The sequence below is a fragment of the Bos mutus genome, chromosome 22 (assembly GCF_027580195.1).
Source record: "Bos mutus isolate GX-2022 chromosome 22, NWIPB_WYAK_1.1, whole genome shotgun sequence".
Lineage (NCBI taxonomy): Eukaryota > Metazoa > Chordata > Mammalia > Artiodactyla > Bovidae > Bos > Bos mutus.
In genome coordinates, this window is record NC_091638.1 from 16,520,251 (window position 1) to 16,546,401 (window position 26,151).

At 43.8% G+C, this 26,151-nt stretch overlaps 1 protein-coding gene and 1 pseudogene across 4 annotated transcripts in view; one reads left to right on the plus strand and one right to left on the minus strand.

The window, feature by feature from the left end:
- ZNF445 (zinc finger protein 445) overlaps nt 1-26,151 on the minus strand; it is a 61,893-nt gene that overhangs the window by 7,039 nt on the left and 28,703 nt on the right. The window contains exons 1-7 of one of the 4 annotated variants that reach the window (XM_005907047.2): nt 22,897-22,997; nt 7,912-7,961; nt 5,450-6,021; nt 3,049-3,217; nt 2,630-2,706; nt 2,229-2,355; nt 407-517 (exon numbers count right to left, since the gene is read on the minus strand). In XM_005907047.2, the coding sequence (XP_005907109.2) occupies nt 407-517; nt 2,229-2,355; nt 2,630-2,706; nt 3,049-3,217; nt 5,450-5,878 (913 nt within the window). In that variant the 5' untranslated portion in view covers nt 5,879-6,021; nt 7,912-7,961; nt 22,897-22,997. Of the gene's footprint in view, nt 1-406; nt 518-2,228; nt 2,356-2,629; nt 2,707-3,048; nt 3,218-5,449; nt 6,022-7,911; nt 7,962-22,896; nt 23,035-26,151 lie in introns of those variants that run through there. The other 3 variants (XM_070359821.1, XM_070359820.1, XM_070359822.1) reach the window with 3 other exon arrangements.
- LOC138984666 (elongation factor 1-alpha 1 pseudogene) lies at nt 12,756-13,866 on the plus strand (annotated as a pseudogene).

Genomic DNA, 26,151 nt, shown 5'->3' on the forward strand with positions numbered 1-26,151 from the left:
AGGAGAGCTGGCTGCAAGGGCTGCAAGCTGACCACAGGGGAAGGACCAAGCAAAGAACAGCAGCAAAAGTGGGATGAGGGGGTGCCAGGAGCAGGAAGGGCAGAGCAGTACAGGGCTGAGGAGGAGCATCAGTGAATGGACAAGATGACAGTGATGCTGTCCTGTGGGCAAGAGCTGCTCCTGAGAGGGCTTCTGGGTGAGGGGAAAGGCTGAAAACCAACATCTAAGAGGCCACTCTGGAGGGGAGAAGCCCAAGCACCCAACATTTATTAGCAACACTGCTAAGGCTCTTCCTTCTAGCAAACAACAGAAAGAGTCTCCCACGATTTTCATAGTGTCAAAGACCTTAAGAAACAGAAGAGCAGATGTGAAAGGAGCAAGACCTGGTCATTTCTCTGGAACTCACCTGCAGGGGCAGCACCTGGATTCCCCTTAAACTGAACTCCCTGGACATTCAGGCCCCATGGCTCCCTTGCCTCCAGCCAGGAGATGAGAGCAGGTTTGGTGAATGGCCCCACTGCAGAAGAGAAAAGAAGGGGATGTGACTGGACAGTAGATGAACCAGGCAGAACTACTCTCCAGGACCCTCTCAGGACTGAGCTCCTGATGGGGAGGAGGGGAAGCCCAGGAGGCCAGTGGAGAAAGTCAGGGCAGGATGCCCAGACAGGGATTTCTTTCTGACAGTTCTGAGCAGAGACAAGATAGTTCAGTTCAGTTCAGTCACTCAGTTATGTCTGACCCTTTGCGAACCCATGAACCGCAGCATGCCAGGCCTCCCTGTCCATCACCAATTCCCGGAGTTTATCCAAACTCATGTCCACTGAGTTGGTGATGCCATCCAACCATCTCATCCTCTGTCATCCCTTCTCCTCCTGCCCTCAATCTTTCCAAGCATCAGGGTCATTTCAAATGAGTCAGCTCTTCACGTCAGGTGGCCAAAGTATTGGAGTTTCAGCTTCAACATCAGTCCTTCCAATGAACACCCAGGATTGATCTCCTTTAAGATGGACTGGTTGGACCTCCTTGCAGTCCAAGGGACTCTCAAGAGTCTTCTGCAACACCACAGTTGAAAGGCATCAATTCTTCGGCGCTCAGCTTTCTTTATAGTCCAACTCTCACATCCACACATGACTACTGGAAAAACAATAGCCTTGACTAGACGGACCTTTGTCAACAAAGAAATGTCTCTGCTTTTTAATACGCTATCTAGGTTGGTCATAACTTTCCTTCCAAGGAGTAAGCGTCTTTTAATTTCATGGCTGGAATCACCATCTACAGTGATTTTGGACCCCCAAAAAATAAAACTCAGCCACTGATTCCACTGTTTCCCCATCTATTTGCCATGAAGTGATGGGACCGGATGCAATAATGTTAGTTTTCTGAATGCTGAGCTTTAAGCCAACTTTTTCACTCTCTTCTTTCACTTTCATCAAGAGGCTCTTTAGTTCTTCACTTTCTGCCATAAGGGTGGTGTCATCTGCATATCTGAGGTTACTGAGATTTCTCCCGGCAATCTTGATTCCAGCTTGTGCTTCTTCCAGCCCAGCGTTTCTCATGATGTACTCTGCATAGAAGTTAAATAAGCAGGGTGATAATATACAGCCTTGATGTACTCCTTTCCATTTGGAAACAATCTGTTGTTCCATGTCCAGTTCTAACTGTTGCTTCCTGACCTGCATACATGTTTCTCAAGAGGCAAGTCAGGTGGTCTGGTATTCCCATCTCTTTCAGAATTTTCCACAGTTTATTGTGATACACATGGTCAAAGGCTTTGGCATAGTCAATAAAGCAGAAATAGATGTTTTTCTGGAACTCTCTTGCTTTTTCAATGATCCAGCAGATGTTGGCAATTTGATCTCTGGTTCCTCTGCCTTTTCCAAAACCAGCTTGAGATGAGATAAGGCACAGACAAAAGGACTGCTAGGATACTCCAGAACCAAGTGACAACAAGTGACAACTCAATCAGATAAATCAGCTAACTTTTTTTTGAGGCCTGAATAAACCAGGAACTTGACACATACGACTTTTAATTTTTTACAGTATCTCAGCAGGACAGGCAATATATCCCCATTTTTAAGGAGGAAGACTGAAGTAATGGATTAAGTGATTTGGTTAGTAGTGAGACAGACAGGACCCAGACTCAGGTCAGGACCCCTTCCTGGCACCACAATGAGAACTATGGAGGCAGAACTAGAGGCAGGCGGAAGATGGTGACAGTGACACCTTACCCACAGAAGCCATGTTTCCATAATTCTCTAGCATCACATCCCTGTACAGGTTCCTCTGAGAAGCGTCCAGCAATCCCCACTCATCCTGGGAGAAGGTCACCTCCACATCCTTGAAAGTCATAGTCCCCTGGAAAAAACACAGTCCAATGCCTGAGAACCACTCCACAGCTCCCAGCTTTTAGAGTGGGGAAGTGGGGCTGGCTCTGAGTACAGGATGGATCTGGTCAAGATGAAAGGGAAGGTAATCACCCAGCACAAGAGCTCTGGGCTCCAGGGGGAGAATCTGGTCTCTGGGATGTGAGGTCACTGGACAGAAAGACCCAGGACAAGGGAGAGCTGCAGCTACCCCATTAGGCAGCAACGGTGGGACAGCAGGAAGGCTCAAAGGTCCTGTGGCTCACCTGAGGCTGGGCTGTCACCTGGTTGTCTGTGCATCCCTCCTTCGAGCAAAGGGCAGGCACCTGTGCAGCAGGAGGATCTGAAGAAGAAAGAGCTGTGAGAAAGGGCAGCCCGGTTCCAGCGTCCCACTGAGAAGCCCACTCTTCCCCCCACATAGAGGACTCCTGGGCCCCGCAAGCAGGTATGGGCTGTTTTAAATGCCCATTTCAAATTTCCCCCATGTCTGCTGGGGTCAGGGAGCAGGGGGTGCAATGGGAGGAAAAGTCAGGTACACGTGGGTCACAGAAGGATAAAAAGGACACAGAGCTCAAGGCCAGGACAGAAGGGATTCTAGTGAGAGGACAGAGGGTGGAAAGACGGTATCATAGGAGGTTCGGGAAGTGTGGCACAGGCTGGGATCTTAGAGCCGGGCAGCAAGTACCGGGTTGCCCAGCCAGGAAGTCACGCACTCCTATTTCATAGGGAGGCTGCAGGTGGTCCCCCAGAGCCGAGCCGCTCCTGAGAGGTGAAGCAGGGGGCCATATCTGTGCGGCTCGCAGGGCTCCTGTGCCCATCCAATGCACATCTGGGCTCTGGGCAGGGGCTGGGTCCTGGCAAGAAGAAAATGTTGTGAGAGGATCCCTGTAGGAATCAGAAAGCACACGCAGAGAACAGGCCACCCGGCTGATCTCTAAAAGGCAGAGGCCCAGGAAACGGTGAGCTGGGCCCTTTATTACCTACAGGCAGAACAGAAAGGAGGACCAGAAAGCCCAGGAAGGATCCCCCTCACCCCTCCACCTCCCTGGGCTCTAATAAGGGCCATGCAGAGACAGGTAGAGCCGGATTCTCACTCGACACAGGAAAGCGCCTGGTTGGTCAGTGACAGTACTGCTGTTCCAACCTTGGGTGCTACAGTGATACCTGCCCCCTAGCCCTCAGCCCCACCCCTGGCCTGGAACTTAGAAATGAGAGAAGAGATTCCTCCCTGAGAGGTAAACTGATAATGGTTGACAGCAGAGATGCAGCCGGATAATATCTACCAAGTGTCAGACACTGCTCTAGGTAATACTATGCCAAGTGACCTCAAAAAGGCAGCAAGACTCCCAGACTGTAAACCTGAGTGAAAGAATAATACCACTGGAGCAGCAATGCTAACTGTGAGTGCCAGCTATAGACGCACACAAGAAAAGGTCTCAGGAGCAAAAAAAATGGGCAGTGCCCACGCAAGCCGAGACCTGGAGATGCAGCCTTTGTGCTGGGACTTCAAAAGTCCTGGTCTCTCGAAGTAAGGCTACTCCTGACACAGAAGTGAGCATAGGAAGCTGCAGTCAATGAACTTTAGGTTTTTCTGGTCCTGTGGCCAAAACATTCTCTGTACTGATTTGGATGGATCTTAGCCTGAGGCCATCAAATATCTAAGACACAGCTACAGCCTGAAGAGGATACAGCCATCATAGCAATTTATCTCCTATTCCTCCCAAATCCCACCAAAGGGAAAATAAAGCAACAACAGCACAAATGACTTTAAGGACAAACTCTCAGGCACCAGTTTCTCACATTTTGGTAAGTCTGATAAACTATAAGGGGATTCTGTAATTTTATATGCATCTTGAGTATTTCTGCTCATTTTTTAGAATTTGGTAGGCTTTTTACCAGCCTGTTTTCTGTTTTCAAATTCCTAACTAACTTTCAACCAGATAACCCCTTTCTGCTCATTTGACTATGTTTTCATCGATTTTTAAACCACACACTTTGTCCTACCTGATTTGAATATACTCGAGCCACAATTTTGTACCTACTGTGTACCTTATTTGCTTTAAAAGTTATCTTTAGGTCATTTTGAACATCTCATTGTTTTTGGTAAAAATTATAAATGTTCTTTCAGATTTTAAAAAATAGTACCCAATACTGAGCAAAGAGGTTTTCTCTTTTAACATCTGTTACCATATACTGCTGGTAGACCATGTCAGAGACCACATTCAGAGGATTTATTGATCCAATTTTTATTTTACTTTTAGGGGAAAAGTGTCTTAAACTTTTGTTTCATAAATCTTAAACATAACCTTCATTTATGCATGAATGAATCATATATGAAGAATTACACACATTATATAAAAATTTTTAAAAGCCTACAAAAATGATAAAATACTCCTTAAACACAAAAACCTCAAAGGTAGGAGAAGCACCGAGAGGCGGGCCTGTGTGGGGCAGAGGAGCTCACGGGTGCACTTGAACTGCTTCGCCGCTCCGCTGCCAGCCCCGGGACTGTCAGCTCCGTCCCCCAGCACCAAGCGCAGGACGGGCCCATGGCAGGCACTCAAGGATGTTCCTAGCCCCAGGCTGCCCCTCACCATTCATCTATCCCATCTCCCCGCACAGAACAAATCTTCAAAAGTTTACTGAGAAAGAGATAAGATGACACATGTAGACTGCTCTTCTAGGTCTCATCAATATGTATTTAGAAACCAAGGATCCTGACACTAACTTTCCTACTTCTGAGCAAGAGATAACCTCCACTTTACACATGGGTAGCAAGTCAAGTTAGGTATGTGGAGATACACTTTGTGTAAGTCAATGTGTCCAAAACCTCATTACTGTTATTTTGGATACTTGCAGACCCTCTTCTTCCTGGAGCTTATATTCCCCTGCGAAGGAGGAAGGAGCTGCCTGCTAAACGGTCCTTGGCTGAGGGTCCAGTTCTTTTCTGTTCCGGTGCCATGGAATGAGCAGGGAAGGCTTCCCGTGAACTCCTCCGTGGTGAGGGTTCAGAAGTCCAGCCCCTCCCCCCACAAGTGGACTCACTGGCAGAGTTCACTGGGCGCCGCACACTGTCTCACACTCACCCTCCACGGTGTCTCATCAAAGTCCCTCTGAAGCTCTTCCAGCAAGGCCACAGCCTCCCCACCACTCTCAGGGTGATGCAGCTGCACCCAGGTCCGGAGCTCCTCTGGCAGGATGCTCAGAAACTGCTCCAGCACCAGCAGCTCGAGGATCTGGGCCTTTGAGAGAACATCTGGCCTCAGCCACCAGCGGCATAGCTCCCGGAGCCGGCTCAGGGTCTCCAGAGGCCCAGAAGACTCGTGGTAGCGAAGCTGCCTGAAGAGCTGGCGGAACAGCTCCTGGCCAGGACGGTTGAGTGTCTGTGGTCTGGCAGCCGGCACTGAAGTGTAGCTTTCATCCTCTTCTTCCTTCTTTACCATCTGAAGGCGTCCTCGCTCCCTGGAAGCTTTGGCCTGAGCTGGATGGACAGCGTACCACCTGCCTGGAGGCATCACTCCTGTTCAAGGTCTTCCCAGCAGAGTGCTACCAAGTCTGCATTAGTTGTGGCTATCACTGCTGGGCCCTTGGGAGTATCTGTTCAGCACCGCTGGGGACAACGCCATTTGCTGGGACATCAGAAGTCACTGGCGAGAGACTGAAATAATCACTGTTACCATTCAGGAAAGATGTGAGAAGGAAGGTGCAAGCAGATGCTGTTAGATCATCTTTGGATTTATGAGAAAAGGGCCTATGAACATTTGCATAGTGGAGCCTGTCAAGATCAAGCATACCAGGAAAAGGGATATTTGTGGTTACCAAAGGCAGGGGCGGGGACCACTGGATGAAGGCAATCAAAGGTACAAACTTTCACTTATGAGACAAACAAGTACTAGGGATATAATGTACAACATGATAAATATAAATAACCCTGTTGTACATTATATATAAAAATTGCTAGGAAGATGAAAATCCTAAGAATTTTCATCACAAGAAAAAAAACTTTTCTATTTCTTTAATTTTCTATCTAAATGAGATGATGAATGTGTACTCAACTTATTGTGACAATCATTTCATGATGTACCTCTGTCAAATCATTATGTTGTCTACCTTAAACTTATAGAGTGCTGTATGTCAATTATATTCCAATAAAACTGGAAGAAAAAAATTTTTTCTTTAAAAAAACAATGGCTGTTTCTACATAATAGAAATGAACCGAAAACAAAATTAAAGAAAACAATTCCATTCACAATTACATGAAAAAGAATAAAATACTTAGAAATAAATTTAACAAAAGAACAAAACTTATACTCTGAAAACAACGAAACACTGCTAGAAGAAATTAAAGGTTTAAATACATGAAAAGACATCCTGTGTTCATGGATCAACACAAAGCACTATTAAGATGACAGCGTCACCGACTCAATGGACTTGAGTTTGAGTAAGCTCCGGGAGTTGGTACCTGGCGTACTGCAGTCCATTGGGTTGCAAAGAGTCAGACATGACTGAGCGACTGAACTGAACTGTCCAAATTAATCCATAGATTCCAAAACATCCCTATCAGAATCCCAGCTGGCTTCCTTACAGAAACTGAAAAGCTAATCCTAACATATGGAGACTCAAGAGACCCACACAATACACAACGCAGTCTTGAAAAAGATTAAGTTGGGGACTTCCCTGGTAGTCCAGTGGCTAAGAACTGGCCTGCCAGTGCAGAGGGCACGGGTTCCATCTCGGGTCTGGGAAGATCCCAAATGCCTCGGGACAACGAAGCCCATGTACCACAGCTACTGAGCCCATGTATCACAACTACTGAAGCCAGCACCGCCCAGAGCCCATGTTCCACAACCACAGAAGCCGCTGCGAAGGAGGAATCCGAGCACTGCAACTAGAAAGTGGCCCCCACTCGCCACAACTAGAGAAAGCCTGTGTGCAGCAATGAAGACCCAGCACAGCCATCAATGAATAAAAACTTAAAAAGAAAACAAAAACACTAATTTAAAAAGATAAATACACCCCAATCCTCATACCAGCATTATAAAAATAGCCAAGGCATGGAAGCAATCCAAGTCCATTAACAGATGACTGGATAAAGAAGATGTAGAGTATGATTCAACCTAAAAAAGAATGAAATTTTGCCATCTGCAACATGGTTGGACCTGGAGGGCATTATGCTTAGTGAAATAAATCAGAAAAAAAATACTGTATGTTATCACGTAAATATGGAGTCTAAAAAATATGGGCTCTAGAAAATTAAAATATAATATAGAATCTAAAAAATGAAACAAACAAATGAATTAACCAAACAGAAACAGAACAAACTAGTGGTTACCAACTGGGAGAGGGAGGGGTGGAGGGGCAAGATAAAGGTAGAGGATTAAGAGATATGAACTACTATATATAAAATAAGCTACAAGCATATATTGCCCAGCACAGGGACTACAGCAATATTTTATAATAGCTTTGAGTGAGAATAATCTATTTAAAAAATCGAATCACTAAAAATAAAGAGAGTAAGTTGGAAGATTCAAATGACAAATTTCATTACCTTCTTTATAAAAAAAGGCTTCCCAAGTGGCTCAGTGGTGAAGAATCCGCCTGCCAAAGCAAGAGACGTAGGAGACATGAGTTTGATCCCTAGGTTGGGAAGATTCCCTGGAGGAGGAAACAGCAACTCATTCCAGTATTCTTGCCTCAAAAATCCCATGAATAGAGGAATGTGGCAGTCCATGGCGTCACAGAGAGTCAGACACGACTTAGCAACTGAGCACATACTTTATAAAAAAGCATCAAGACACCATGGTACCGGCATAATGACAGACATATAGATCAATGAAAAATAACTAAGAGTCCAAAACTAACCCATATATCTATGGTCTATTTAGTTTTAACAAGTGTACCAAGACCACTCAAATGGGGTAAGAATAGTCTTCTCAGTAAATGGTACGTGGACAACTATATATCTACATGAATGGAATAAAGTTGGATAAGATGGTATACCAAAGTTAACTCAAAATGGATCAAAGACCTAAACATCAGATGCTAAAACTATAATATTCTTATCATAAACTCTTAAGTGCAATATTTTGTGACAACAGATTAGTCAATAGATTCTACCACATGCAAAAAAAGAAACGAAAAAATAGATAAATTGGACTTCATCTGAATTTAAAATTCTTGTGTTTCAAAGGGCACATGAAGAAAGTGAAAGGCCAATCCACAGAGAGGGAAAAAAATGTGCAAATCATATATCTCATAAGGGACTTGTCACTAGAAAAAATAAATAACTTACAATTCAATAATAAAAAGACAACAGAAGTAAAATTGGACAAAGCATCTTTTCTCCAAAGAAAATATAAAGATGGCTGAAAAACACAAAGGATACTCAACAACAATAGTCATCAGAGAAAAACAAATCAATACCACAATAAAACACCACTTCACATCCACTAGGATGGCTAGAATCAAAACGTCAGAAAACAATATATGCTGGTAGGGACGTGAAGACAGATACTGGAACACTCATACACTGCTGGTGGGAATGTAAACTGTGCAACTACACTGGAAAATAGTCTCATCATTAAGCTAAACATCCAGTTACTATTAATACTGGCAACTCCATTCCTAAATAGACAGATACAACTGTCCTTCAGTATTCACAGGGGATTCACACACAAAAACAAAATTCTAACTAAAGACTTAACTTCAAAAACAAATATAAAAAAGTAATAAGAATCCTAGGGTAACCAAGGACTTATTAAAAATCAAAGGAAATAGGTGACATATGACTAGATCTCTGTATTTTAACACCCTTGCTCAAAAAAAAGAAAAAAGAACAAAAGCACAAACCAATGGAAAGACGTGAAAAGGTAAAATGCCACCAGGAAAGGTAGTTTGAAAGTACGCAGTAGACCTAAAATGTCATGTTACTTATGCCCCTGAAAAGTCACTTCTAGGAAGCTCCCTGGAAAAGCACTGTACAGGTATTCAGGCATTTGCATACTAGAGTACTCTCTGTAATAACATAATATTGGAAATGACCTATTTGTCCATCAATACAACTAAATAAAAGTGCAGCAATTTACAGACTGAAACACCATACAATAATTTAAAAGACTGTACTAGACCCTTAAGCAATAATACAATTGTTTCACTGTTGACTGGGTGGTCAGGCTGTGCAGCTAAGGTTAAAAAGCAGATAAGTGCCAACCACAGAAGAGACCAGAGCATAATTTTAAGTTGCTGCGAACAGACAAAACACACAGTAGGCTCTAGTGACACAGTTTACTTAAAGCAAGAGAAGAAAACATGCGCTTCCCTGATAGCTCAGCTGGTAAATTATCCGCCTGCAATGCGGGAGACCCCAGTTCAGTTCCTGGATCAGGAAGATGCCCTAGATAAAGGATAGGCTACCCACTCAAGTATTCTTGGGCTCCCCTTGTGGCTCAGCTGGTAAAGATTCTGCCTGCAATATGGGAGACCTGGGTTCGATCCCTGGGTTGGGAAGATCCCCTGGAGAAGGGAAAGGCTCCCCACTCTAGTATTCTGACCTGGAGAATTCCATGGACAGTCCATGGGGGTCACAAAGAGTTGTACATGACTGAGCGACTTTCACTTCACTTCACTTCATAATAGAGTAGGACCTTGATCCCTCTTCTGAAATACAGAAAGCGGGGTGAGCATGGGGGGCCACTGACACATGCACTTAAGAAGAAAAGAGAGGTATAAACACCAAACCAGGAAAGACAGTCCCTCAAAAGGCTGGAAGTACAGCAGAGGCTGTGAGGATTCAATTTCTTTGCAAGAATATGTCCTCAGCCAGAGGCTAGTATTACAGTGCTATGCAAGAGAGAAGTTGCACCTCAATTTGCTGTTTTTCCCGACAAACATAGAAAACATAAACTAAGTTAAAAACAACACCCTAGACGTAGCTGGAGGAAAAAACCTTAAATTCTATTTACATATAAGTATGCCTAGGTCAGGGGCAGCAGCCGGGAGGAGCAACCCCACGTCCAAGGAGTGGGCGCAGGAGGGCCGAAAGGAGCTACTCCACGTTCACGATCAGGAGGGGTGGCCGTGAGGGTATAACCCTCGTCCAAGGTAAGGAGCAGCGGCTGCGCTTTGCTGGAGCAGCCCTGAAGAGATACCCCACGTCCAAGGTAAGAGAAACCCAAGTAAGACGGTAGGTGTTGCGAGAGGGCATCAGAGGGCAGACACACTGAAACCATAATCACAGAAAACTAAACAATCTGATCACACAGATCACAGCCTTGTCTAACTCAATGAAACTAAGCCATGCCATGTGGGGCCACCCAGGAAGGGCGGGTCATGGTGGAAAGGTCTGACAGAATGTGGTCCACTGGAGAAGGGAAAGGCACACCACTTCAGTATTCTTGCCTTGAGAACCCTATGAACAGTATGAAAAGGCAAAATGATAGGATACTGAAAAATGAACTCCCCGGGTCAGTAGGTATCCAATATGCTACTGGAGATCAGTGGAGAAATAACTCCAGAAAGAATGAAGAGATGAAGCCAAAGCAAAGGCAATACCCAGTTGTGGATGTGGCCAGTGATAGAAGCAAGGTCTGATGCTGTAAAGAGCAATATTGCAGAAGAACCTGGAATGTCAGGTCCATGAATCAAGGCAAACCGGAAGTGGTCAAACAGGAGATGGCAAGAGTGAACGTCAACATTCTAGGAATCAGAGAACTAAAATGGACTGGAATGGGTGAATTTAACTCAGATGACCATTATATCTACTACTGTGGGCAGGAATCCCTTAGAAGAAATGGAGTAGCCATCATATCCAACAAGAGAGTCCGAAATGCAGTACTTGGATGCAATCTCAAAAATGAAAGAATGATCTCTGTTCGTTTCTAAGGCAAACAATTCAATATCACGGTAATCCAAGCCTATGCCCCAACCAGTAACACTGAAGAAGCTGAAGTTGAATGGTTCTATGAAGAACTATAAGATCTTTTGGAACTAACACCCAAAAAAGATATTCTTTTCATTATAGGGGACTGGAATGCAAAAGTAGGAAGTCAAGAAACACCTGGAGTAACAGGCAAATTTGGCCTTGGAGTACAGGATGAGGCAGGGCAAAGGCTAGTAGAGTTTTGCCAAGAGAATGCACTGGTCATAGCAAACACCCTCTTCCAACAACACAAGAGAAGAGTCTACACGTGGACATCACCAGATGGTCAACACCGAAATCAGATTGATTATGTTCTTTGCAGCCAAAGATGGAGAAGCTCTATACAGTCAGCAAAAACAAGACCGGGAGCTGACTGTGGCTCAGACCATGAACTCCTTATTGCCAAATTCAGACTTAAATTGAAGAAAGTAGGGAAAACCACTAGACCATTCAGGTATGACCTAAATCAAATCCCTTATGATTATACAGTGGAAGTGAGAAATAGATTTAAGGGACTAGATCTGATAGACAGTTGCCTAAAGAACTATGGACGGAGGTTCGTGACATTGTACAGGAAACAGGGATCAAGACGATCCCCATGGAAAAGAAATGCAAAATGGCGGTCTGCTGAGGCCTTACAAATAGCTGTGAAAAAAAGAGAAGTGAAAAGCAAAGGAGAAAAGGAAAGATTTAAGCATCTGAATGCAGAGTTCCAAAGAATAGCAAGAAGAGATAAGATAAGAGATAAGATAAGCCTTCCTCAGTGGTCAATGCATAGAAATTGAGGAAAACAGCAGAATGGGAAAGACTAGAGATCTCTTCAACAAAATTAGAGATACCAAGGGAACATTTCATGCAAAGATGGGCTTGATAAAGGACAGAAATGGTATGGATCTAACAGAAGCAGAAGATATTAAGAAGAGGTGGAAAGAATACACAGGAGAACTGTACAAAAAAGAGCTTCACGACCCAGATAATCACGATGGTGTGATCACTCACCTAGAGCCAGACATCCTGGAATGTGAAGTCAAGTGGGCCTTAGAAAGCATCACTATGAACAAAGCTAGTGGAGATGATGGAATTCCAGTTGAGCTATTCCAAATCCTGAAAGATGATGCTGTGAAAGTGCTGCACTCAATATGCCAGCACATTTGGAAAACTCAGCAGTGGCCACAGGACTGGAAAAGGTCAGTTTTCATCCCAATCCCGAAGAAAGGCAATGCAAAAGAATGCTCAAACTACCGCACAATTGCACTCATCTCACATGCTAGTAAAGTAATGCTCAAAATTCTCCAAGCCAGGCTTCAGCAATACGTGAACCGTGACTTCCAGATTTCCAGAGATCAAATTGCCAACATCTGCTGGATCATGGAAAAAGCAAGAGAGTTCCAGAAAAACATCTATTTCTGCTTTATTGACTATGCCAAAGCCCTTGACAGTGTGGATCAGAATAAACTGTGGAAAATTCTGAAAGAGATGGGAATTTGAAGCCAGTATCGCCAAGAACGGGCAGACCCGTGAGCATGCCCTTCTGGCTTACACCCTGGGTGTGAAACAACTAATTGTTGGCGTTAACAAAATGGATTCCACTGAGCCACCCTATAGCCAGAAGAGATACGAAGAAATTGTTAAGGAAGTCAGCACCTACATTAAGAAAATTGGCTACAACCCCGACACGGTAGCATTTGTGCCAATTTCTGGCTGGAATGGTGACAACATGCTAGAACCAAGTGCTAATATGCCATGGTTCAAGGGATGGAAAGTCACCCGTAAGGACGGCAATGCCAGTGGAACCACCCTGCTTGAAGCTCTGGATTGCATTCTGCCACCAACTCGCCCAACTGACAAACCCTTGCGTTTGCCTCTCCAGGATGTCTATAAAATTGGTGGTATTGGTACTGTCCCTGTGGGTCGTGTGGAGACTGGTGTTCTCAAACCTGGCATGGTGGTCACCTTTGCTCCAGTCAATGTAACAACTGAAGTGAAGTCTGTAGAAATGCACCATGAAGCACTGAGTGAAGCCCTACCTGGGGACAATGTGGGCTTTAATGTCAAGAACGTGTCTGTCAAAGATGTCCGTCATGGCAATGTGGCTGGTGACAGCAAAAATGATCCACCCATGGAAGCTGCTGGCTTCAAAGCTCAGGTGATTATTTTGAACCATCCAGGCCAAATCAGTGCTGGATATGCACCTGTGCTGGATTGTCACACAGCTCACATTGCTTGCAAGTTTGCTGAGCTAAAGGAGAAGATTGATCGTCGTTCTGGGAAAAAGCTGGAAGATGGCCCTAAATTCTTGAAATCTGGTGACGCTGCCATCGTTGATATGGTTCCTGGCAAGCCCATGTGTGTCGAGAGCTTCTCTGATTATCCTCCCCTGGGCCGTTTTGCTGTGCGTGACATGAGACAGACAGTCGCTGTGGGTGTCATCAAAGCAGTGGACAAGAAGGCAGCTGGAGCTGGCAAGGTCACCAAGTCTGCCCAGAAAGCTCAGAAGGCTAAATGAATATTATCCCCAATACCTGCCACCCCAGTCTTAATCAGTGGTGGAAGAACGGTCTCAGAACTGTTTGTCTCAATTGGCCATTTAAGTTTAATAGTAAAAGACTGGTTAATGATAACAATGCATCGTAAAACCTTCAGAAGGAAAGGAGAATGTTTTTGTGGACCATAGGTTTTGTGTGTGGCAGTTTAAGTTATTAGTTTTTAAAATCAGTACTTTTTAATGAAAACAACTTGACCAAAAATCTGTCACAGAATTTGAGACCCATTAAAAAAAGTTTAATGAGAAAAAAAAAAAGAGAGATGGGAATACCAGACCACCTGACCTGCCTCTTGAGAAACCTATATGCAGGTCAGGAAGCAACAGTTAGAACTGGACATGGAACAACAGACTGGTTCCAAATAGGAAAAGGAGTATGTCAAGGCTGTATATTGTCATCCTGCTTATTTTACTTATATGCAGAGTACATCATGAGAAACGCTGGGCTGGAAGAAGCACAAGCTGGAATCAAGATTGCCGGGAGAAATATCAGTAACCTCAGATATGAAGATGACACCACCCTCGTGGTAGAAAATGAAGAGGAACTAAAGAGCCTCTTGATGAAAGTGAAAGAGGAGAGTGAAAAAGTTGGCTTAAAGCTCAACATTCAGAAAACTAACATCATTGCATCTGGTCCCATCACTTTATGGGAAATAGATGGGGAAACAGTGGAAACAGTGGCAGACTTTATTTTTTGGGGCTCCAAAATCACTGCAGATGGTGACTGCAGCCATGAACTTAAAATACTCTTACTCCTTGGAAGGAAAGTTATGACTAACCTAGACAGCATATTAAAAAGCAGAGACATTACTTTGCCAACAAAGGTCCGTCCAGTCAAGGCTATGGTTTTTCCAGTGGTCATGTATGGATGTGAGAGCTAGAATGTGAAGAAAGCTGAGTGCCGAAGAACTGATGTTTTTGAACTGTGGTGTTGGAGAAGACTCTTGAGAGTCCCTTGGACTGCAAGAAGATCCAACCAGTCCATCCTAAAGGAGATCAGTCCTGGGTGTTCACCAGAAGGACTGATGCTAAAGCTGAAACTCCAACACTTTGGCCACTTGATGCAAAGAGTTGACTCACTGGAAAAGACTCTGATGCTGGGAGGGATTAGGGGGAGGAGGAGAAGGGGACGACAGAGGATGAGATGGCTGGATGGCATCACTGACGCAATGGACGTGATTTTGAGTGAACTCCGGGAGTTGGTGATAGACAGGGAGGCCTGGCGTGCTGCGATTCATGGGGTCACAAAAAGTCGGACACGACTGAGCGACTGAACTGAATTGATGTCTAGGTATGATGTACATATAAGCACTTGAAAGATTTTTAAATGGCCAAAAAAGCATGTACAAAAACTTACTGACAGTGGAGGTGGAGAGGTTGGGAATAACAGTTAAAGGAGCCTTTATTTGCAGTGATTTGATTTTTTAAATTTATATACAAGGTCTCTTTACTAAAATGTACATCAAAAATAATGAATGCAAATATCCCAAAATCTAAGAAGAGGTTTACTTCTGTGCACTGCCTGCCAGTTAGTTTCTTCTTTATATTTTTTGTCTTTTCCCAATTTCCCCAAATAAATTAAGTTTTTGAAATTATAGTTATGAACTCTTTTATGTCTTAAAAATAAAACACACTTGCTTATACACAAAAAAGTTCCCAAGCCTTGGCCACCAAAGTGTTTTCCACAGTTATCTACTCTGGCAAGTATAACTAGAGGGTTTTCCCTTCCTATTTTTCTATATTTCCTAAACCGTTCAACATTATTTCTATAATCAGCAAGGTGATCAATAATTCTGTTTAAAAAACAAAGCAACTGGAATTCCCTGGCGGTCCAGTGGTTAGGACTCAGTGTTTTCACTGCTGGGCCCAGGTTCAATCCCTGGTCAGGAAACTAAGCTCTCACAAGGAGAGCAGCGAAAAAAGAAAGAAAGCAACTGAGTATTAGCACCCTGGACTGAAAGGTGGCCACTAAGCAGAAGAGGCTGCACATCCTTGAAGGGAACTTGTAAGTGGATCTCAAGCAACTGTAAAAGGAAAAAGAAACCTAGTTGACCCTAGTTCTAGTTAAGCCACTCAGTCAACAACCAAACCAAAGAAGGCAAGCTGAACTGAGAACATGTCAGATAAAAATTGACAACTGAGGCACAGAACAAAAGAGAGTAAAATGCTGCCCAAAACCACAACATGCAAAAGAAAACAAGAGAGAGCATGTTAAAACTAAACAAAGCCAAAAAAAGCCTATAAAGAGCTATTCATGATGTACCCCTATGTCCAAAGCAGCACTGCTCATAATAGCCGAAACATGCAAACAACCTAAATGTCCATCGACAGATGAATGGATAAAGAAGATGAGGTACATATACACAATACTCAGCCATAAAAAAGCAATGAATGAATGCCATTTGCAGCAACATGGATACAACTAGACGTGATCATACTAAGTGAACTAAGTCAGACACACCAAGACAAATGCCACACGGAATCACTTGTATGCGGAATCTAAAGTATGACCCAGTGGACTTCCCAGGTGGCTCAGTGGTAAAGAAGCCGCCTGCCAATGCAGGGAACACAGGTTTGATTCCCTGTCTGGAAGATTCCACATGCCGAAGAACAACTAAGCTTGAATACCAGAACTACTGAGCCTGTGCTCTAGAGCCTGGGAGCCACAAGTACTGAAGATCTCGAGTCCTCAAGCCTGTGCTCCACAAGAGAAGCCACTCCAACGAAAGCCCAAACACCCTCCGCCACTAGAGAGAAGCCCGTACTGCCACAAAGACCCAGAACAGTCAAAAATAAACAATAAAATAAAGTAGGACACAAATGAGTCTACCTACAAAACAGAAACTGACTCATAGACACAGAAAAAAGACCACTTGGGGTTGCTAAGGGGGAAGGAGAGAGGGAGAGGGATGGACAGGAGTTTGGGGTTGGCAGACGCAAACCATTACATTTAGAAGGGATAAACAAGGTCCCAGTGTATAGCACAAAGAACTATATTCAATATCTTGTGATAAACCATTAATGAAAAGGAATATAAAAATCAGAAGAAAAGAAGTATGCATGGCTATTAGCATAACTGACACCATCACGGGCCCATTCAATTCCTCCCGTCCCTCCACTGACCCTACCTATGACTGTACTACAAGGTAAGTCACTTTTCTGTCATCAAGGGCTTTGAAGTTAACAGACACTTTTTTTTTGGATTGTTAGTTCTAGGCGGCTGCAATGCTCTGTTAGTCTCCAAACAATGATGAAGACCTTCACTGACGTACTTCCGTTGCCTCCGAGACTAGTTAGCCATTCATAAAACCTAATTTAGCAATGCACTTCCTGTTTCCAAGCACATGCTCCCACACCCTAGGTTAACTACAAAACTGTCCCAGTGGCCCCTCAGCAGCACAAAGTGAAGCTGCAACTGCTTCCAGTGTGTCCAACTGATCTCACCATGTGAGTTGACGACTCTCTAATACACTGATCCATTGATTACATGGAGTCACCTGCCTAGGTGTCTCAAGATACCGTCTCAGTTCAATGGGCATTTTTCATTCCCTCTGTCCTCCAATGGAAGTCAGAGGCACTCAGCAGGCCTTAGCACCTGTTGTAAAGTGGCCCCATTACTCAGTGCACAAGTCACAGACGACGGTCATCTTCGCCGGAAAGGGTGGTACCCTCCACCTCTCACCAAGCTAAGAAAATTTAAAGAAATCATTACTTCAGCCAAAAGCCAAACACAGACTCAGCTAGTATTTCTAGGACTGTCAAAATAGATGACCAGTGACAGAAATGGGACAAAGAAAGCATGCCATCTATGTGGCTGGACCACAATGACTTCATCTTGTCAGCTCCATCTTAGACCTGCAGCAGCTCCCTTTCTGAGCTTTAACCCGACTCATAAGGAATGCACCCAAGCCAGATAACTTCCTGTCAGCTCTTATTCTTGCCTTCATCTGATATGAAAACTGGGAGAATGTATTGTGCTGTCCCAGATGGTTAATGGTCCATGAAGAATAATGTTCATGAGACCTCAGAGGGGAAGAGAAACCCAGTTTCCACTTGTGCAAATGTGCTTCTCATTTAGTAGTCAGATTCTATCTTTACCCTGGCCCCTTTAAATTCCCCCGTGCCTCTTCTGGCCACAATGAGTTCAGCTTCAAATGCCTCTTGATGGTTGTGCACCCACAGCTACTGCCTGATGTAAGTACCTATAGTAACATCATAATTACATTTCAAGGAGTTGCCAGCTTCATTTTTCAGTCTCAAAGTTCGTTCTCAGTTCAGAGGCTATTATTCAATATTCCCTCTGTCCAGCACCATCATCCAGATAAAAGAAATGGTGGTGCTGCTACAAGGACATGGACAGTCAAATGAAGAACTACTTTGGGATCACGCATGAAGAGGAAGCTGGCTAAAGCTCTAGCAGAGAGATGAAGCTTTGCAGTGAAAGGAGGGGACAGGACAAAGAAAATAAATATACAGAAAAAACAAAAGCAGAGGCAAACTGAGAAGTGCTAAGGTACAGAACTGCAGGCCTACAAAAAGGGGCCTGAAGACACAACAAGAGGAGACTGAAGAGGAAAGGTGCTTCCGGAGGGTCAGGGGCAGGCTCCAGGCTTGCAGAGCCCCAGCAGCACCAACAGGAATAGCAACAACCGTTCAGGAGGAAGCTGAGAGTCAGATAAAGAGGCAGAGACTTTCCCAGCCAAATGTGCAGAACAGACTGGAGAAGAGAATAATGGTCAGGTGAAGAGAAATCTAGCAGTGAGACTCAAGAGAATGAACTGGAGGCTAGACAGAAAGATTCTGAAGAAATGCACCCAGTGGGAAATACAAAGAATTGACCTGGTACGGGGAGGGAGGAGGGAGGAGGGTTCAGGATGGGGAACACATATATACCTGTGGCAGATTCATGTTGATATATGGTAAAATTAATACAATATTGTAAAGTTAAAAAATAAAAAAATAATAAATTAATTAAAAAAAAAAAAAAAGAATTGACCTATCTCTAAAAACTAGGGTGTACAGTCAAATTAGCACCAAACATAAGCCTCCAAGCTGACCTGTTATGAAGCAGCTGCTGTAGAAATGTCCAAAGAGGTCAGTGAAGTATTTGTAAAGAGACGATGAGAAGGAACAGCAGAAAAATGAGGACAACTGGCTGTGAATATGGCAAAAGAATACAGTCCTTTGAGCCCAGCCTCTGCAACCATGAACATGGATAAAAGCTAATGACTTCCTGGGCCTTTCAAAGTCTGAATGAAAGACCCACAGCACAGTAAGTAAAGATGGAGGCCAGTGAGCTGAAACTGCCCAATTAAATTCAGGTATCCTAATGCCTCAGGGTTCCTCCCAGGTCCCAACCAGCTTTTGAGGACAGAAGAAAAGCTTCATTCATTGACTTAAGATGTGAGCCCCCAAGCTGGGGAGGAACCTGAGATGGATCAGGCCTCTTCTCCCCTAGAGCTTCACCCCTTCACTCAGTTTCATTCCCAAGTGAAAATGGCCTGGAAAAGAACCCAGGAAACCCCAAGCAATCACATGAGCATTTTTCAGGGGCATTTTCTTCTGTCATTTTGTTTTAATACGAAGTCATTTTGATTTCCTCTTAAAATCCTCATTGCATAGTCTCTTATTCTCATGGTTTTCCTGCCAGTGAGAGGGTACATAAGGTTTATTTTACACACTGATAATAAGCAAGCAAGTTTCTAAAACCATCAAAAACTAAAGAAAGACTGCTTCTGGTACACATTTAAAATGCTAAAACAAGGACTCCCCTGGTGATCCAGTGGTTAAGATCCCACACTTCCAATGTAAGGGGCAGATGTTTGATCCTTGATGAGGGAACCCCACATACAACACAGCGTGGTATGGCCAGAAAAGACAAAAATAAAGGTTTTTTTTTTTTTTTTTTTAATTTCAGCATTTCAGTGTTAAAATAATATTTACACCAATTTGCTAACTAAGAAATCAGCTCAACCTAGTGCCCAAAATTTGGTTTCTCAGTACCATTCTATAATAAATGAAACCAGGAATCCTTGCAGAAATGGTTGATTCCAGGGTTGGGGGAAATGAAAATACAAGATGTATCTTGGGCGCCTTAAAAAGTCAGAGAAAGACACAAAAAAGGATGGGAACTTGTAAGGGGAAACAGGTGCTTTGATTTGAAAGAGCTCCCAATAGCCAAAGTTAGAATAATTTAAACCACAAAATAAATAACACACTTCAATAAACCCCCAAAATAAATACCCAACATCACACACTGACGTAAGTGATATAATTAAGTAAATAAACAAATGGGAGAGAAGGTACAACTCTTTTCACAAAGAATGCCAGTTCATAGATTCAGAAGGAACGGAAATGAAAGGCACCTAGAAGACGGCACAATAATAACTGGCTCAGGCAAGATCCACCAAGAAACACTAATTAGGTGAAAGCTGAGAAGAAAGAATATTTCTATGCAGTCTCAAGGTGTCTATCTCTAAATAATGGCTAATTACAAAGGACAGACAGTAACTTTACAGGGCTGATACTTGGCAGAAATACTGGGTCAAGAGTAGTATCACTGAATGAACATGTGGACACAGGAGGGGAAGGGGAGGACAGGATGAACTGAGAGGGGAGCACTAACATATATATACTCCATGGGTAAAATAGCTGGTGGGATGCTACTGTAGAGCACAAGGGTAGGAGGGAGGCTCAAGAGGAAGGGGAAATATGTATACACAGACCTGATTCACTTTGCTGTACACCAGAAACTAGAACCACATTTAAAGCAATTATACTTCATTAATATTTTTTAAGAGTAGTATCACCAGTTCAAAGACGTATCGACATCATCCTCAGTCGAAGGAGAACATCTGACAAAACCAAATGAGAGGATTACTCTAAAATTACAAATACAAAATATTTCAAAATTGTCAAGATTGTGAAAAACATGTAAAACTGAGGAGCTGTCACAGACTGAAGGGGAGCTAGAAGACATGACAATTAAATGGAATGAGAGATCCTAGACTGGATCCTGGAACAGAAAAAGAATGTCAGCAAGACAGTGAGGAGCTCTCGATAAACCAGAACTTTAATTACCAGTACTGGACCACTGCAAATGTCTCAGGTTCGGTGACTGCACTATGCTTATGCAAGGTTCTACCTTTAGGCAAACCAGGTAAAGATATAAAGGAACTCTATAGACTTCGGACACCCTCTGTGAGTCTACAATTACCCAAAATGAAAAGGTTTTTAAATTGAAGATGAGTTGTTTCTCTTTTTCTTAATTTTTTTTCTATCTTAGATACTAAGGATTAACTTGTGTCAAGTGTTATCTAAAATTTGAACTCACTCTTTCATTGATTCAACAAACATTTACTAAGCACCTATTATATCCCAGACACTATGGTCTCTGTAGGCAATAAAGCAGACAAAATACACTGCTTTGAGCAGCTTATGAGAAGATAGACAATGAGACAGAAACAGTATCAGGTGCTATGCAGTAAAATAAAACAAGGCCTGAAGGAGGGTAAGAGATCTAAGATCAGGGAAAGAAAAGTGTAAGCTCAAAAATTCAATCTTGGGAAGCACAGGATGACTCACCAGAGGAACCTCCTTTCAGGTGTTAAAAATACTGAAGACTACAAAGTAACACTACATTTGACCACACTTTCAGTGTTTCTGCTCAGGAGCGTGACATCAGACTGCCCATGCATTAATAATTCGAGATACTAGGAGCCAGCGAAAACTTAACAGTGGCACAGTTTCTATTTTTCATGATTTTATCAGTTTCCCTTCCTCACAAGTATACACAGCGGTTTATCATTCCCATCTTTTTAGCTTTTCTCATCCAAAATTGTTAGTCTTTCCTCGATCTTAAGAACACGTAAAGTAGCCTCATTCATCAGCTCCCAAAAACACACACAACTACACACACGGGTATAATAAATGGAAAGATTCCTGAAATCAAATTACAGCTCAAACTGCTCTCTGACACTTCTGTGCATAATAACCCACCTACTATTCATGAGTTTTCAGTTTTGAAATGCAAACAGCTTGAAACAGAATGGGGTTCTTTCCTGGCACTACTTTTTCTTAGGAAGGTGAACATTCTCTGAGTTTTTAGGCCAAGGTAAGTGAGAAGACAGAAGAGTGGCTTTAGGTTACAGCTGTACCTTGTGTTTAAAAACTATTTTATATATTACTCTTTCATTTGGAACCCAGAAACAATCAACCTAATACATATCACTTGTTAAGCATTTACATCATCATGTAATGCGTACTATGGAAAATAAACTGCAAACAAAAATGTTTTAATTATACTTGCAAAATTATGTCTCAGTGGTATCATAATGCTGGCTCCAATTTTAACCAATTTATGAACAAATGCATTCCACAAGTTGACGACATCATAGTTTTCAAAAATAGGATGAAAGTACTTAATGCCACTGAATTACACTTTAAAATGACTTAAATGATCAATGATTACATATGGTAAATGTCATCTGTATTTTATCACAATAATGCTTAAAAAAAAAAGCTTTTTAAAAGTAGCACTATACAAATATGGAAACATGTTGTACCCCTAAAACCAACATGATGTTCTCTGTGGATTACACCTCAAATTTTTTTAATCAATTAAAAATAAAATATGTGGACTATATATTTTTTAAAAAGCAGTATTTTACTGCTGGAGAGTTATTTCAACCCCACTTTTTAAAAAATATATTTGTACATGTATAAGCGTCTGCATAATTATGCACACATTTTAAAAGGTCAAGAAGCCTCCAGACAAAAACATTAACGAATTGCGGGTACTTCTACTTTTCTTAACAATCACCCAAGTCATCTAATTACCTGTAATCAGTTCGCTTTGTTTGCATAATTGGGAGAAGTGATAAAACACCGAAACCACTGCTCCAAATTCGCGCCCCAGGCGACGAAGAGCAGGCAGATACCGCGGCGGGTCAGGCTCCCAGGCCAGATCCCCTCGGGTCGCAGCCTCCAGGCTGAGCCTCACTCACTGCCCCCCCAACCCGGGAACCCCGCGCCCACACCGCAGCCCCCGACACCCGCGCAGTCACCCGACTCACCGACTCGCGCGGCCGCGAAACGCTCAGGCCCCTGACCGCACGCCCCGGCCCGCACCAGTCGCCCCCACGCCGACTTCTTCGCTGGCCCGTATCGCGCACGCGCGTCACCGCCCCAGGCCTCTCGGTCTCTCTAGGAAGCTGGGAGGGCCAGCGTCTCTGTTTCTCCCAGGCCCCAGTGCCTTGTTGGCAGGCCTCTGAGCGAAGCCCAAGGGGCTTGGCCCCACACACCCCCACCCAAGGCACTGGACGCCTGTCTTCTGTTCGTGCCACAGAGTTCCATCAGTTTGTCCTGTTTTCCTACCCCCACTCCCAATGTGTGTGCAGGGCTTCCCTCCAGGGCTCCCTCCCCCCAGGGAAGAACGGGATCAAAACCGGGGGTCCAATCAGGGACCAGCAAGATTTAGTTGACCAGGTTGCCCAGGAGGAGCTGTAAAGGACTCATTACTCTCTGGTGCCCCCTTCAAGGAGAGGAATCAAAACCGAAGGGAGTTCACAGCAGTCCCTTTCCTCATCACCACCACAACCAGGAGTAGTTGCTCATTCCCAGTCCACAGGCACACAAACTTCCTGACCACAGCTTCCAATGTTTCCTCCTGTTAACGAAATTAAGTAAATTTTAAAGATCTCTGGACTTTAATCAGCAATTCATAAGTCAAACTGCATTCCATTTAGCAGATAGAGAACAGCTCTGAAGAGTATGAAAAGAGGTTTTATCCTGAGAAGGCAGTAGAAATGAGGGACCGTAGGGACAATTTTTAAATATATATTTATTACTTATTTATTTATTTTTTTGGCCATCCTGCACTGACTGAAGGATCCCAGTTTCCTGAACAGGGATTGAACCTTGGCCCTCAGCAGTGAGAACCCAAAGTCCCAGCCACTGGACTGCCAGGGACTTCCTGGGACAATTTATTATAGTTAACCTACAATATGGGGGTAGATGCATTCATAAGTTACGATTTATGGATGTTTAACTAGTCTTGTGAGACTGGGAATACACCAGGGAAGGTTTTCATCATTGTTTGGGGACTAATAGAGCATAGCACCTGGACCTAATGATTATTAAAGGAAAGGAAAGTGAAGTCGCTCAGTCGTGTCCAACTCTTTGCGACACCATGGACTGTAGCCTACTGGGCACTTCCGGCCATGGGATTTTCAGGAATATCTATTGATAGTAACTACAAAGTTATCGATGACAGAGAAATGACTTACTACACAGTACAGTCCTGGGTAGGGTCAGCAAGAAAACAGGAGAAACGCTAAGGGCCAGATCAGATCAGTCGCTCGGTCGTGTCCGACTCTTTGCTACTCCATGAATCGCAGCACGCCAGGCCTCCCTGTCCATCACCAACTCCATCGAGTCAGTGATGCCATCCAGCCATCTCATCCTCTGTCGTCCCCTTCTCCTCTTGCCCCCAATCCCTCCCAGCATCAGAGTCTTTTCCAATGAGTCAACTCTTCGCATGAGGTGGCTAAGATGACATCAGTTATGCTAACAGCCACACACAGGGTCTGGTACAGGTGAGATAGGACATCAATGGGTCTCTGGGTCAGACACTTGGTATTTGTCAAGTGGAGTAAAACTGATGCTTTGTTCTCACCCAGACACTCCAAGGACAAAACTAGTGGCAAAAGCTGAGCTCTGCTAAAGTATAGAAATAAGGTGCCCACTCCCCAGGTCAAGGAAGACTTCACTGTCTGCACATGCGCAGGAAGGCTTCTTGGGGGTCAAAGAGGGAGGGGGCCAAAAAGGAAGGGGCCCCAGCCTATAATAAGTGTGGATCTGCACCCACAAGCCTCCACGGCGGTATTCTTCTTAGCAAAAATTTGCCCATGTATCTTGGGAAGGGTCCAACGACCAGTCAAGTGTGAAAAAAGAAACAAAAGTAATTGGCCAAATGTAAGCAAAGATCCAGAAGGACTGTCCTATATCAGGCATTTAAATCACTTCTTTACTGCGTCCCTGTTCCTCATTCAGGACACCCACACTCCTCTCAGTGTGTGTGGTGACTTACTAGGCTCCTCGCCATTACAGCAGACGCCCGTACCCTTTTCTCTCCAGGAGTGTATTCCTGCATATTCCTGCCTTGCTTCAGTCTTAAATGGTTTCTCTGTGTGCTCTTCCATACATTGTGCTGTGTCTCTAATAATAAACTTTGTATTTGTTTTTACAGTTTTTGCTTCTTTGAGACATTGTTGATTCCAAATGGAAAGATCCAGGGCCACTTTGCTTCTAGACCCTAGCCCCTGGTGGTCTGGTGGCTAACCATTCCTAGTTTTCATCCAGGCTGAAACTGAAAGTGTTAGTCCATCAATTGTGTCTGATTATTTGGGACCCCATGGTCAGTAGCCTGCCAGGCTCCTCTGTTCATGGAATTCTCCAGGCAAGAATACTGGAGTGGGTAGCCTTCCCAGGAGGTCTTCCTGACCCAGGGATCGAACCCAGGTCTCCTGCATTGCAGGTAGATTTTTTATTATCTGAGCCATGAGGGAAGCTCAGATATCCAGGCTCAATTCCTCGGGCAGGGAACTAAGATCTCTCTTCTGAATTGCTCACTGCTGTCTCTGGGAGAAGGCAATGGCACCCCACTCCAGTACTGTTGCCCGGAAAATCCCATGGATGGAGGAGCCTGGTAGGCTGCAGTCCATGGATCGCTAAGAGTCAGACACGACTGAGCGACTTCACTTTCACTTTCCACTTTGATGCATTGGAGAAGGAAATGGCAACCCACTCCAGTGTTCTTGCCTGGAGAATCCCATGGACGGAGAAGCCTGGTAGGCTGCAGTCCATGGGGTCGCACAGAGTCGGACATGACTGAAGCGACTTAGCAGCAGCAGCAGCACTGCTGTCTCTCTGATATCACAGGGGATGGTTAGCCCCTGGGTGATTAGATCTTCTGCTATTAATGTGAGGACTTGTGTGGTGGATATTGAGATAATTTGGGAAGAGGTTAGTTGTATCTATCTGAATATTTATAGATTCCACACCTAAAAAAAAATACTTATTGATTTGGCTGTGTTGGGTCTTTGTTAAGAATAGTTTTTAAAAGATCCATTGCTATTTTGCGAACTCTTTCTGATCCATAAGGGGACCGTGTTGGAGATCGAAGACCTTGAGTATCCTTCTCAAGGTTATGCCATTCTGTCTCCATCTTGGGGCTTTGCCGGGTACTGCAACATAAGCACAAGCTAGTCAAGATCTGACAGTCTAGATGAGGACTCTAAATTCTTTGGGGTCCTTTGATTCTTTGGGGA